The 13,426-nt window shown below is 37.5% G+C and overlaps 1 protein-coding gene across 5 annotated transcripts in view; it reads left to right on the top strand.

Moving 5' to 3' along the window:
* Positions 1 to 13,426, top strand: part of rbms3 (RNA binding motif, single stranded interacting protein) — a 151,713-nt gene that overhangs the window by 107,056 nt on the left and 31,231 nt on the right. For all 5 annotated transcript variants that reach the window (XM_081389112.1, XM_081389114.1, XM_081389113.1 and 2 more), the window contains exon 6: positions 890 to 969. In XM_081389112.1, the coding sequence (XP_081245238.1) occupies positions 890 to 969 (80 nt within the window). The remainder of the gene's footprint in view (positions 1 to 889; positions 970 to 13,426) is intronic.

Genomic DNA, 13,426 nt, shown 5'->3' on the forward strand with positions numbered 1-13,426 from the left:
TATATATATATATATATATATATGTGTGTGTATCACATTAAAACTTTTAACTTTTTATCATGCCTTTATCACTTATTTTGGATTATTATATTTATCAATTTATAAAATATTGGTTTACCCTTGACTTAGACAGATCTTCAATCTTAAACAAAATTCTGTATAGAAATATTAATTACTGATTTAAAATAAAATATATTTTATATTCTTTAAATATGTTCTAAACATAGTCAAATAAACGACATATTGATTGATTCATTTATTCAATCTTTGATTGATTGATTGATTGATTGATTGATTGATTGATTGATTGATTGATTGATTGATTGATTGATTGATTGATTGATATTCCATCATATTTTTGGTCCAAAAGTGATTGTACTTGTTTATCAATGAGACAACAATTTACATGATTTACATGAAATATGAGACATGTAATATGTAAAGAAAACATTACAGAATATTTTTGCTTTGCATAATTTCTTATCAAGCTGTAGCTATACACTTGTCAAATTATTAAAAATGTGAAGCTATTATTAAACTGTATTTGTTATACATACAAAGCTAGCCATGAGGTAAAGGAGTCATACACTACATAATGTTGTCTAACAAAATCAAAATACATAATTTGAAAAATGGTGGAAATTATTATAGACAATAATTGTTATAGACAAATTAAACTGTTGAGAGTATGAAAAGTGTGTTTTAATAGAGAATGTTCTATATGTCCACAGGGCCAAAAATGTCCGTACTTAAAGAAACAGTCATAAAGCAGAGTTTTAAAAAGCTAAATCTGTTCAGTTGTCAATGTTTTCACTGCAGTCATGACCGATGACTTTAATTCTGATTGCCTAATGCTGTGTGTTTCTTTTTGTTTCTCTTTCTGTCTCAGAATGGAGTCCACTGAGAAATGTGATGTGGTGATTCAACATTTCAACGGAAAGTTCCTCAAAACCCCACCAGGAGTACCAGGCAAGTGTCAACAATACAGTGTGTTCTAACAATATTACATCCTAACCAGGTGCAAAGCGACAAAGTGACAATCATCAGGACATTTTGTTGCCCACTTGGTGTCTGTTTTCACAGCTCCATCCACAGTAAAATCTCATTGCTCTGAGGTCTCTCTCCATATAGCTGTATATTAAAGGAATAGTTCAGCCAAAAATGACAGTTCTGTCATCATCTACTTGCTCTCATGTTGTTTCAAACCCACACGAGTAAATGACAGAAACACATTTTTTAATGAACTGTGCTTTTAATATTAAATATGTTCTGATTTTCTGATTTTGACAGCATAATTACACCTGTATAGCTCTCTGCCGAGCTTTATATATTAGAAAGCTAAACCTCCAAGTACAACGCGATCTAAACCTCTAGTGTGAAGAAGTACACGTTCCCCACTTTGAGTCGCTCTGCTCATCAGCTTCATATGACAGGATCTGATTTATAGGTTGATTAAGGTTTAATTTAAGCCTGATGTGCCAGAAGAAAACAGTTCCCACAGGGCAGCAGAATGTGCTGCATATACTAGCGACAAACATTTATAATGAAGATAGCATTTAGAACACATTTAACTTGCATTACTTGACGTATTTCAGAGTGATACAGAATATTAGTGAGATATGATGTAGGGCGGGACTTGATTTTATCGATACGCATTTAATTGAATTGTGAAAATTGGGCTATGATATTACTGGTTATTATTCAAAAATAATTTCAAAGGCCAGATGTGTCATTAGATTGTGCAGATAGATTTTTCTTTAATAGAATATTCTGGGTTCTGAGCAAGTTTAATTTACAGCATTTGTGGCATAATGTTGATTACAACAAAAATGTCCACCTGTCCTTGCTTTTATTTAAAAAAAAGCTAAAATGGGGATTTGGTGAAATTGGTATAGCCACAAGACGTAAATCTGTTTATATAATTTTTAAGGTGGAAAATTTGATTACTAACTAATTTATTACAATTTCATAACATGGTTGCCATGACAACGTACAGTAATAAGTCTCAAATAAGAAGTTTTATCCAAAAATGGTCCCAATTCACTTTTCTTTGTTGAAGTCCATTTTTGCTTATTTTAAAGAAAATGAGGGGAAATAATCTAAAAGTATTTTCCATGGTAATCAACATTATACCACAAATGCTGTCGATTGAGCTTATTTTGTATTCAACTCAGTTTTTTTTTAAGTAACACTCATCAGTAATGCACAAAACGACCGGAGACATTTATTAAGAAAGTAAATTCTGATTTCATGTCGCCTTTAAAAGCGACAAATGCTTTATATCACAGACGCCCACAAAAATAACGTGTAAACAGTGTTGTTTAATGGGGTAGTTTTGCAAAGCTCAGGGTATTTTCCTCAGTAATGTGCTTGGTGTTTGTTCCCCTGCTGTCGCGGAGCTTTCTTGTTTCCTTTAGAGGAAGGGAAAGGCGAGAGCTGGAGAGGTTAAGGTGGATGAGAGAGAGAATGTGTGATTTCTGTTGGATGCAGTATGTTCGTGTGTGTGTGTCTGTTTTCTGTTTGAAGGAGACATAGGCAGAGGGCTTGGAGGGGGGTGTAAAAGCAACTGACAAGACAGAGAGAGAGAATAGGAAGAGAGAGATTGGAGAGGGCAGCCTGCAACTCTGGCAGTTGCTGTGTGATTTGTGGGGTGTAGCGTGAGGCTCGGTGTCAGACCCAAAGACAGAGGGATGATGGATGACTTCATCTATACCTCTCTCTCTCTTAAAGGCTCTCTCTCTCTGTCTTTTCTCAGTACTAACAGACTCCTGGCCAACTCGATCTTGTCTTTACCTTTACACTGTGTCTTAACTTGGTGAACGGGATAAAGCGACAAGCGATAAAAATATCTTCCATGTAAATCTGAGTTGTTCCTTTCCAGCTGCGACCGTGACAAGCAATAAGCATTTTTTCAGTCACTTGGTTTCTATTTCTGCAGTGTCACATGATGCTCAAGCCTCAAGAAACATTTCTTAGAATGATCAATGTTGAAAACATTAAGACTACTGGATCATTTGAGGGTGTTGAGGGTGAAGTTAATTAGATCAAACAATTCGTTAAAATGATTAGACAAAAAAAAAAATAAAATTTGCAAATCATATATCGCTACATCTCTCATGAAAATGCCAAGGAGAGTGAAGACCTAAATTGAATAATTTTCCTGACTTAAGGCAAACTTGGGGCTTAGAAGACTGCAAATATAGCGGATAAGTCATGTGGACCCCTTTTACTATACTTTTATGGTCCTTTTTTTTTTTTTTGTCCTTTTGGTCCCCATCCACTTTCACTGTGTGAAAGAGAGAAAGAAACGCATCTTCATACCTTCTCTTTTTGTGTTTCTTTGAAGAAAGAAAGTCATACCAGTTTGGAACAACATGAGGATGAGTAAATGATGACAGAAATTTCATTTTAGGGTGAACTATCCCTTTAAAAAGCCATTTTGAAAAAAAAAAAAAACGAAAAAGCTTCTTTTGAGAAATAGAAGGCAGAGAGTGAGAATGAGGTGATATTGTGCACTTTAAAGTCAGGAATATTGCTACAATCTTTGCCAGCCTACTGATAATGCATTCAGCCTTGAAAAGGAGCCATGCATGTATTGATATCCAGGTTTAAAGCTCAAAAATAGCATTTCATCGATTTTCTCTTCCTCCCATCCTTCTTTTTCCATCTTTCTATCCCTCTCTCTCTCTCTCTCTCTCTCTCTCTCTCTCTCTACTAAGTGGATCATACAAGCCTGTAGAATAACTGTTTTGCACAAGTGGTTCCTCTTGAATCTTGCTGTGCACTGAAGATTCTCTCAAACAGGTGTAGCATTATTAAAACATCAGACATAAGAGATCCAATCTGCTTTATGCTTTTACAGAAAAGCATTATGCACATGAATCACACCTATGCTTCTTACACAGATGAAATTTATGTTTTATTTGAGAGAGAAAGGAAAAGAAAAGGAGCTCTTTGTCTCTTAAAGGGCATGTTGCAGGTTAGAGTACCCAGTGAGCCAATGTATAGAAAAATAATGTAGGAACTAGATTTAAATATAAACATATACTTATAAAACGCTATTTAGGCTTCTGGAGTCGTTTTTGTGAGGAAAATTTTACTTCCGCATTTGAAAACCGCCGAACCAGAAGTGACGTCACATGAGGTAGAGCGGTCAAAGTAAACAATGAATCGCAATGACAGCTCGGAAAGCTGGGGGAATTGTAGCCTAAATATTTACTCGTATGATATATATAATTCATATTTAATTGATATATATGATGATATCCTATAATTATGAGCCTGATATGAAGCCAAGTGAGCAGGACAGGCCAGGTTTAGACAGAACAACGGTGAGTTGTGGTGTGAGGAGAACAGGGCAAGAGAACAGTGTTAGCTTTAGCCGACGATATGTAGCCTATAACACTATGATCAGATCACAATTGTACTAGGGCTGGGTACCGAGTTCGATACTTTTAGGTACCGACCGAATTGCCTCGATACTATCGAGTATCGAAAAAATGACATGTTGTTCGGTTCCACACAAACTCTCCGCGCACATATTCATATGAGACGCGAGCACACACACATAATACCTTAAAGATGGGGAAAAGTCGATCAAAAGTGTGGGTACATTTCTCCAGCTCGATGCCAACAGCGCGCGATGCAGTATTTGGGGTAAAATAATTGCTGCATGACCGGTACCGTGACAGATATGATGAAGACCTTGACAGTGCACGGAGTAAACATAAGAGCAGAAAGTTGCTCCGTCTTTGACTGGTAAATGAAGAGATACCTTGTTGATCACTCTGACAGTGTTAATATTGCAATAAATAATAACCTACTGAATGTAGCCTACACTGCCGTTCAAAAATGTGTTGGTTAGTCAGAAATTTTTTTTCCAGTAAGGATGCATTAAAGTGATCAAAGGTGACATTAAAACGTGTAGCCTAATGTTACTAAATATTTCGTTTTTAAATAAATGCTGTTCTTTTGACATTTCTATTCATCAAAGAATCATGAAAAAAATTATCATAGTTTCCAAAATATTAAGCAGCAAACTGTTTTCATATTTCTGAAGGATCATGTGACACTGAAGTAATGATTTTGAAAATTCAGCTTTGACATCACAGGAATAAATTACATTTTGAAATATATTCAAATAAGATTTTAAATTGTAATACTACTGTATTTCACAATATTACAAGTTTTACTGTATTTAAAAAAAAAATCAGCTTAGGTGAGCATGAGTTCTTTATAAAACATTTTTTGTTCCTTTGTGCTTTTTTGTTCCTTTGTGCACTGGCTAAGGAGCATGAGTCAAACTGAAAAAATAAAACCAAAGTTTTTCTGAGGTAATGTGTTATGTAATCTTGTTAAAAAGGATTTAATAAAATTGGTATCGAAAAAAGTATCGTTAGGAACCGGTATCGAAACTGAGGTATCGAAATTGGCACCGGATCGAAAGATTTTGAACGATACCCAGCCCTAAATTGTACAGATTATTATCATCATGTATCAGGCAATAGCAAAGCTAGTATTTAGACCCTTACCTGCATGTGTTGTGTGTGTCAGCCATTAGGAGACAGTTTCCAGAGGAAGAGGGACTTAATAAAGGCTTTGAATTAACCTATTTGGTGACGATGAATAAAAAAATGATCACAATCACAACTGTCTTACTGTATAAAAACTTTATATCTAGAAACCGCCAACACAAACATTAAAGTCGGTTTGTACAGATTGAAAATGAATTATAGAACATAATATTTATAAAATTTAAATAATATTTATAATAATAAAAAGTGTCGGCTGCAGACTAATAGCAAACACATAAATGCATTACATTACAAGTTTATGTAGGATATGTTAATGAATTAAATTAAGACAAGGCACATTTTGTAAAACAGATGTACAATAAGTGATCTAACGGATCCGTGACCGTCATGTTTCCTGCCGGAACCACATGCTGACGACGGGCCGTCACCGGGCGACCCGATGAATGAGCCGGGACAGTGTGCACATATCGCCGGGATTATAATCATTCGGTCTATAGTGAACGCTACACACTACCGCGTTTTTCAAAGCAGAAGCAGAAGTGAAGTCCCGTCTCTTACCCGGCACAAAACGCACACTGGCACGGAAGATCGCACCGTCTTTTTTCTTATTCGGAAACCTGTGGACTCGATGTCCTGACAGGCCATAATTCACAATCATTTACCACGACGATGATTAATTGAAATACAATAAGCACCGAAAACACAGTGAATCATGACCGCTCCCACTAAACATTGGACGTCGGATAGACGTGCAGATCATGTCTATATTGGGTCCGTCGGTCCATGACCAATTCTGGACATCTATTCGACGTCCAAACTAGGTCCACTATTTGGATGTCCAACCATGACCCAACTTGGACGTCATTTTGACGTTCAACATTGGACCTTTGAACTGGGTAATTTTTTTCGACGTCCAAACTAGGTCCACTATTTGGACGTCCAAAGATTACCCAACTTGGACGTTATATTGACGTTCAACATTGGACCTTTGAACTGGGTATTTTTTTTGGACGTCATTTGGACGTCTATGACAGGTGCAGGAAATTTACATGATTATTTTTTTTTAACGCAATAAACGCCATTTAAAAAAAAAAAGAGTTTGTCATGTCATTTTGCTGTGTACTGAACCTATTCGCTCCATCCTTGTTTCATGCCAAATCTCTATTTCCTTGTTTAAAATGCGCCGAACCTATTTTTAGCCTAAACGCGATATATCCTCTGGACTAATCAGAATTATCTCACTCTCTCTCGCTCTCTCACCCTCAAATCACTCGCGCGTATCGCGCCAGACGCTCAATTCGCCTCATTCGCTTGTCCGCACCGCGCTAAACGCCTCATTCGCGCATTATCAACATGATTAATACATATTCGAATAGGCCTACAGATTATTTATAATTATTTAAGATCATTTTCCAAAAACTCCATTTGATCGTCTCAGCATCAGGTGATAACTGGAGAGGCCTACAAAGGTGTGCTACTGTAGCTCAAACAGTAGTGCATTGGTGTTTGTAACGCTATGATCACGAGTTCGATTCCCAGGGAAAGCAAGAATAAGGGGTGTGTGTGTGTGTGTGTGTGTGTGTGTGTGTGTGTGTGTGTGTGTGTGTGTGTGTGTGTGTGTGTGTGTGTGTGTGTGTGTGTGTGTGTGTGTGTGTGTGTGTGTGTGTGTGTGTGTGTGTGTGTGTGTGTGTGTGTGGCTTTTTTCTTGAGCGCGTTTTGATTGAGCGCACTGGGCGCGATTATTGTTTGGAAAAGACGCACAGTATCTAATAAAACACACGATCCACAGCAAGCCAACCCCGTCTCCTTCCTTCTTCCCACAAACGAACTTTGGACGGACGTCAACATTAGACGTGCGGAAGACGTCGGAAAAAGACGTCATCTGGCGTCACAGTCTGCACCTTCAAGGGGAGCAAAATTGGACGTGCAAAAACGACGTAGAAAATACGTCGTTTCGACCTGTCTATGCGCAGTGGGCTCCAACTGAACACCAACCTATCTCTGCACTGAGCGCGAACGCAGAGCCAAACGACTACCTCATGTGACGTCATATGACGCGATGGTGAAAAAAAGCGCTTTTTCGGCACGGTCAAGGAAACGGTCACGTTTTCTATTGAATTTGCGCCCTTATGTCTTGCAAAACAATTTTTAATCCTGCATTTACTTTTCATATGGTATTTTCATATAAGGTTATATTTATAAAAAAAAAACCTGCACCATGGGCTTTAAAGGGAGTTCATCCTAAAATGCAAGCTCTTTCATCATTTACTCGTCCGTATGACTTTCATTGTGTAGTCGTTCTGCTCGTCTCTCTTGTCTCCATCTGCTGTAGGTGTGTGTTTTCTCGCGTGTTGTCCTGATCCAGCTTACTCAGGCTTTTCTAACAGGCCACAACGGGGCCATCAGGCCTGCATGCTCTCATAATTATACAGGCTCTTAGGCAACATGCTGATGCTGGGTAGATAATGATGACGAGCGTGTAACGCCGTGACCCCTCCATCACGCACGAGCTCTCTGTCATGGGACGTCTAGCACTTTTTTCCGTTCTGCTGATCTTCCACATGCCCAGCTCAAGCCTGTGGGCTCTGTCAGATCTTCGAGTGCGTTTCAGGCAATGTGGCCGGCACCTGATCTCAACCTTAATCCCCCCCCTTCATCTCTTCGTCTCTCCCTATTCATGAGCAGAGTGGCCTGAGGGAGGGAAGTCTTAATGGTGTGGGTATGGAAATCACACTGTGGATTTGCTGTCATAACACCACACACACGCATATGCATTAATTCTGGAACGTTTTAGTTGATGGTAATTGAAGGTAAAAAGAGAAAGGTTGCGACAGAAGAATAACACTAATCTACCTGAAACTGAATAAGAAAAATGAGAAACTGAAATGGGAATGGGTATATGTAGCAAGGGGTCAAGGTTTGGCTGGTTAGTTTGGCCTTGTGAGCCCCTGCTGGTTGATGACGTAACTACACTATCTTGCAACAAAAAGCATTTTTCTACATTTTAATGGTCATTCAAAAAGTAGCTGTGTATTGTGACAACATAAACATAAATATAGAAACAACTTAATAAGTATAAGATAAATATAAATAATATAATATTTCAGTGCAATGTTTTACCAGTGTCATACATACACACAAACGTCAAATGGACATATGTTTTTTTCCCTGTGTGCTGCCTTTGACATCATAGTTCAGGATAGTTTCTTTCTAGTGAAGGACTTGGACTTGTGCATGCTTTTGTGTTTCCATCCTTTTATTTTCACATATTATTCGATTTATTTACTCTATTTATTTATTTATTTATTTATTTGAGTAAAAATATTTAATTTAAACATTTTGTGTGTGTGTGTTAGTTTTTAATTATTTTATTTATAGCTTTTATAATAATTTATTTGTAACTTATTTTTTATTTTGTTAATACATCAACAGTTATGCCAGAAAAAAAGTACTTTGAAATTGAAAATTCTGAGACAGACAGACAGGCAGGGTCTTGTGTATGTGTTTTCCCACAGGCTGATCAGTAAAGTGACTTGTTAAATTGCTGTGTATTAGCTGTGACTGAGGGAAAATGTAGGCTTGTACTGAAGTGCTTACAAGCCCACTGACAGTAAGACCGTGAGAGAGTACTTACACCCCACTGTCTGTGCTGATGGAAGGAGAGGCTAAATTATAGGGTTAGAGGCCAGGCTTGTGTGTGTGTGTGTGTGTGTGTGTGTGTGTGTGTGTGTGTGTGTGTGTGTGTGTGTGTGTGTGTGTGTGTGTGTGTGTGTGTGTGTGTGTGTGTGTGTGTGTGTGTGTGTGTGTGTGTGTGTGTGTGTGTGTGTGTGTGTGTGTGTGTGTGTGCAGCATCGGGGTGACCCATTAAATTTGGTTCCACTTGACTCGCTAATGTCTGCGATACTGGGAAATCAAGCTGCCACGGACCAATACACTCTCTGAGGAATTTGTTTGAATGGGGCATGTATCAGTAGTGAGGCCAGATATCATTAAGTGAAAGACCTAGTTGACAAGGGTCCTGAAGCCTTGTTCTAAAAAATAAATAAATGCAAATATTTTAAAATGTACTTATTTTAAATAAAAATCAAATAAAAAAATATTTATTTTAAATAAACAAGTTTATTTATTTATTTATGTAAATAATTATTTATTTTATTAATTTATTTTAATGGCCGTCAAAGATGCTCTTTTGCAGCCAGATGGTGTAGTTACGACATCCACCAGCAGGGGCTAACCGGACCATGTTACCTAGCGAAACCACAAGTCAACCATATTCCTTAATCTATCACAAAGCGCTCGGTCAGACGGCTTGTTTATATACCACACCATAAAAAAAATGAAATGTAAGATATCACACCCCCTTCAAGATAAATCTGTGATGATCTGGTGTGACATGTTATTTTTGGAATGTTCCGGGATCAGTTTTAGCAGTGTTTGTGTTCCAGTGGTGAGGTCATAATGGAGGGGTCTCAGGTAAGCGTTTGGCAGGCCGGGGTTGAGGCGTGGTGGGCTCTGGAACATTTTGATGTATTAATGAGCACTGAGCTGGCTTCTGACTGACGTCTTCTGTTTGGATAGTTTCGTCTTATGCTTCAGACAAGGCGCTCACACGCTATGTGTGGGAGAGAGAGAGAAATTCTATAAAGGACGTGCTAATGAAGCTGTTTATTTTCCCAGGACTTACTGGAGAACATAATGGGTACTGGCGCATATCGTTCTCTCACATTCTCTGTGTACCTCTTTCTCTCTGATTTCTTCTTTCTTTCTCTCACTTTCTATATTTAGTGACGCTTGCCAAGGCAAGCATCAGTATTATTTTTGCTTGTACTTTGTATTGGATAATTCTCAAAATATGGTGACTTTCTCTCACAAAATGTTTGATCTTTTGAATTCAGTCATCTTAACATTATTACTTTATTTTATTAGTTTGTATTAATTCTTTAATTTAAAAATAAAAGTTTTTAAAATAAGTTTATGCTCACCAATGCTGCATTTATTTGAGTAAAAACAGTAATATTGTGAAATATTTTAACAATTTAAATGAACTGTTTTTTTTTATTTTAAGATATTCTAAACTGTCATTTATTCCTGTGATGGTAAAGCTGAATTTTCAGCATCACTACTCCAGTCTTCAGTGTCACATGATCCTTCAAGGGTGTAGTTTACCCATAAATGAAAATTAGCCCATGATTTACTCACCCTGAAGCCATCCTAGGTGTATATGACATTCTTCTTATGAAGAGTTATATAAAAAAAATGTCCTGGCTCTTCCCAGCTTCATAGTGGGAGTCAATGGGTATATTTTTTTGGAAGTCCATCAAAGCCTTTTCATCCGTGATAAAAGTGCTCGACACGTCTCTGGCGGGTTAATAAAGGCCTTCTGAAGTGAAACGATGTGTTCGTGTATGAAAAATATCCATATTTAAAACTTAACTTAAGTCTAAAATAACTAGCTTGCGGCAGACGGCCGTACGCAAGTCGACTTGCGCCAAAAGAGTAATAACCCTTTAACTTGTCACACCACGTAATGATGAACGCGGATTCCCAGCCCTGTTTGTTTGAACCGCGAGAGGCGTCAAAGCTTGCGCTACTCCTACATACATCGTCAAGGGTTACTCTTTTGGCATAAGTCGACTTGCGTACGGCCGTCTGCCGGAAGCTAGTTCTGTCAGGACCACTATCGTCAAATACGATTGACAATTAGCATACAGTTTGGATTGGCGGTATCGTTCTGTTCTGGGCAAGAACTCCCTGCGCATCCATGCGGCCTATAGCATAGATAAGAGCAGGGAGAGCAGCAATAACCCCCGTTAGGGTAAACAGAACAGAACCAACATTATTGTATTGCAGATATCATTAATTCAAGATTTTAAAGTACAACATGATTCGAGAATTTATTCTGATTCAAGAGGAATGAGAATGCCAAATCCTGACTGATGAGAGGAGGAGCTGGGGATGGAGGAGGGTTAAAAGCACCTGAGAAACATGATAGCTGCTGATAATACTGAAGGAGCCTATATATGTATACAGTGATAGGTGTCATATTCCTATAGGTAGACGTGGATCAGCTGAGAGTCAGCTGAAGCGAGCTTGACGAACGTGACCTGCCAGAACTAACGCTACGCTTGATTTATTTTAGTCGATAAAGGTTTAAATATGGATATTTTTCTTACATGATCGCTTCACTTCAGAAGGCCTTTATTAAGGCCAGAGACGTGTCGAGCACATTTATCATGGATGGATAGGCTTTGATGGACTTCCAAAAAATATATACCAATTGACTCCCATTATAAGGCTTGGAAGAGCCAGTTTTTTTTTTATATAACTCCAATTGTATTCGTCTGAAAGAAGAATGTCATTTACACCTAGGATGGCTTCAGGGCTTCATGGGCTAATTTTCATTTTTGGATGAACTGTCCCTTTCAGAAATCATTCTAATATGCTGATTTGGTGCCCAAGAAACATGTTGAAAACAGTTGCGCCGCTTAATATATTTGTATAAACCGTGACAGGGTTTTTTTTTTTTCAGGATTCTTTTATGAATAGAAAATTCTAAAGAACAGCATTTATTTGAAATGAAAAGATTTTGTAACATTATATGGCTCTACTGGCGCTTTTGATCCATTTAATGCATCCCTGCTGAATAAAAGTATTAATTTCTTTAAAAAATCCCCCAAACTCCAAACTTTTTAACAGTAGTGTAATTTACCTTAAAATGTGCAGAACAATACTGCGTCAAACTATTTAGGACAGTATAATAAAATGTTACGTTTTAGAATGATCCCTTTATATGGGGTTTCTTGAATATTAAATTTAACTATAAACATTTTTGTCACCATATTTTTAGATAATTTTGACAATAAAATGGGTGAAAATATAGACATTTTCTGCTAAAACTGTAAATATGTATTTTCCCGTCTCTCAAATTTACCCCAAACCTCCTTGTTTTGGAATTTCGGAGCCCATTCATTTTCTAAAACAGCTCTACTTCCAGTTCTCTGTTTCTTTACTTTCCCAAAGCTCACTCAGTCTTTCCTTTTGTTTTCCCATAATCTTTGAATAAGCATGATCCTGTATTTTTCTCCGCTGGAACCTGACAGGCCTCCTCAGCGTACAGGAGGCAGGAATGAAAGGTGTTTAGGTTTGGCTGTAGTCTTTAGAGAGAATGGCAGGTTTCTAATGTGTTGGGAGGGCTGTGTGAAAACCCCACACTCTCTATGTCAAGTAAGGCCTGCTCTGTACAAACATGATGCTGGTAACCACGGACGCGGGAAATACTATGGGCCCTCATGATTCCTCCAGTGTCCCATCATGCCAGCGTGAGCGTTTTAATCTTTATGATGTTTCTAAATGAGAGGAGAGAACACAGGTTCCTAAATGTGAACTGACATAATAAATCATTTTGTATCTCTTTGTATATATGGGCTGCACAATTAATCGTTAATTATAATAATTAACCTTATTATAATTAAATGAATAAGGTTATGATCATGGCTGTGAGTTTGAGCTAAACTGCAGGACTCAAACAGTCACATGAAACTGTGTAAACTTGCGTTGACAGCTTTATTGATCATAGCTAGAGGGGAGCATTCTATTATTGATGCTTTGCTCGGTTTCACTGTATAATTTATTCTAAATCTGAATTGCAGTTTTTTTTTTATGCTGGTAAAGAGGGACAGTGTGAAGTTGACCCTTTAGGCACTGTCTTGATTTAGTGATGTATAAATCAGCAAAATATTAAAGGACAAGCATGATATCTATAATGATAACAATATTAGCGCCCACACATTATTTTTCCATAAATAATGTTATCAGCAAAGTTAAAATGTAAAGCAACAATATGTACAAAAGAATTCTTATGATCAGTGCCACAAATTTGCTTGATTAGTGAC

This window comes from Scardinius erythrophthalmus (genome assembly GCF_964197995.2).
Source record: "Scardinius erythrophthalmus genome assembly, chromosome: 16".
NCBI classification, from domain to species: domain Eukaryota; kingdom Metazoa; phylum Chordata; class Actinopteri; order Cypriniformes; family Leuciscidae; genus Scardinius; species Scardinius erythrophthalmus.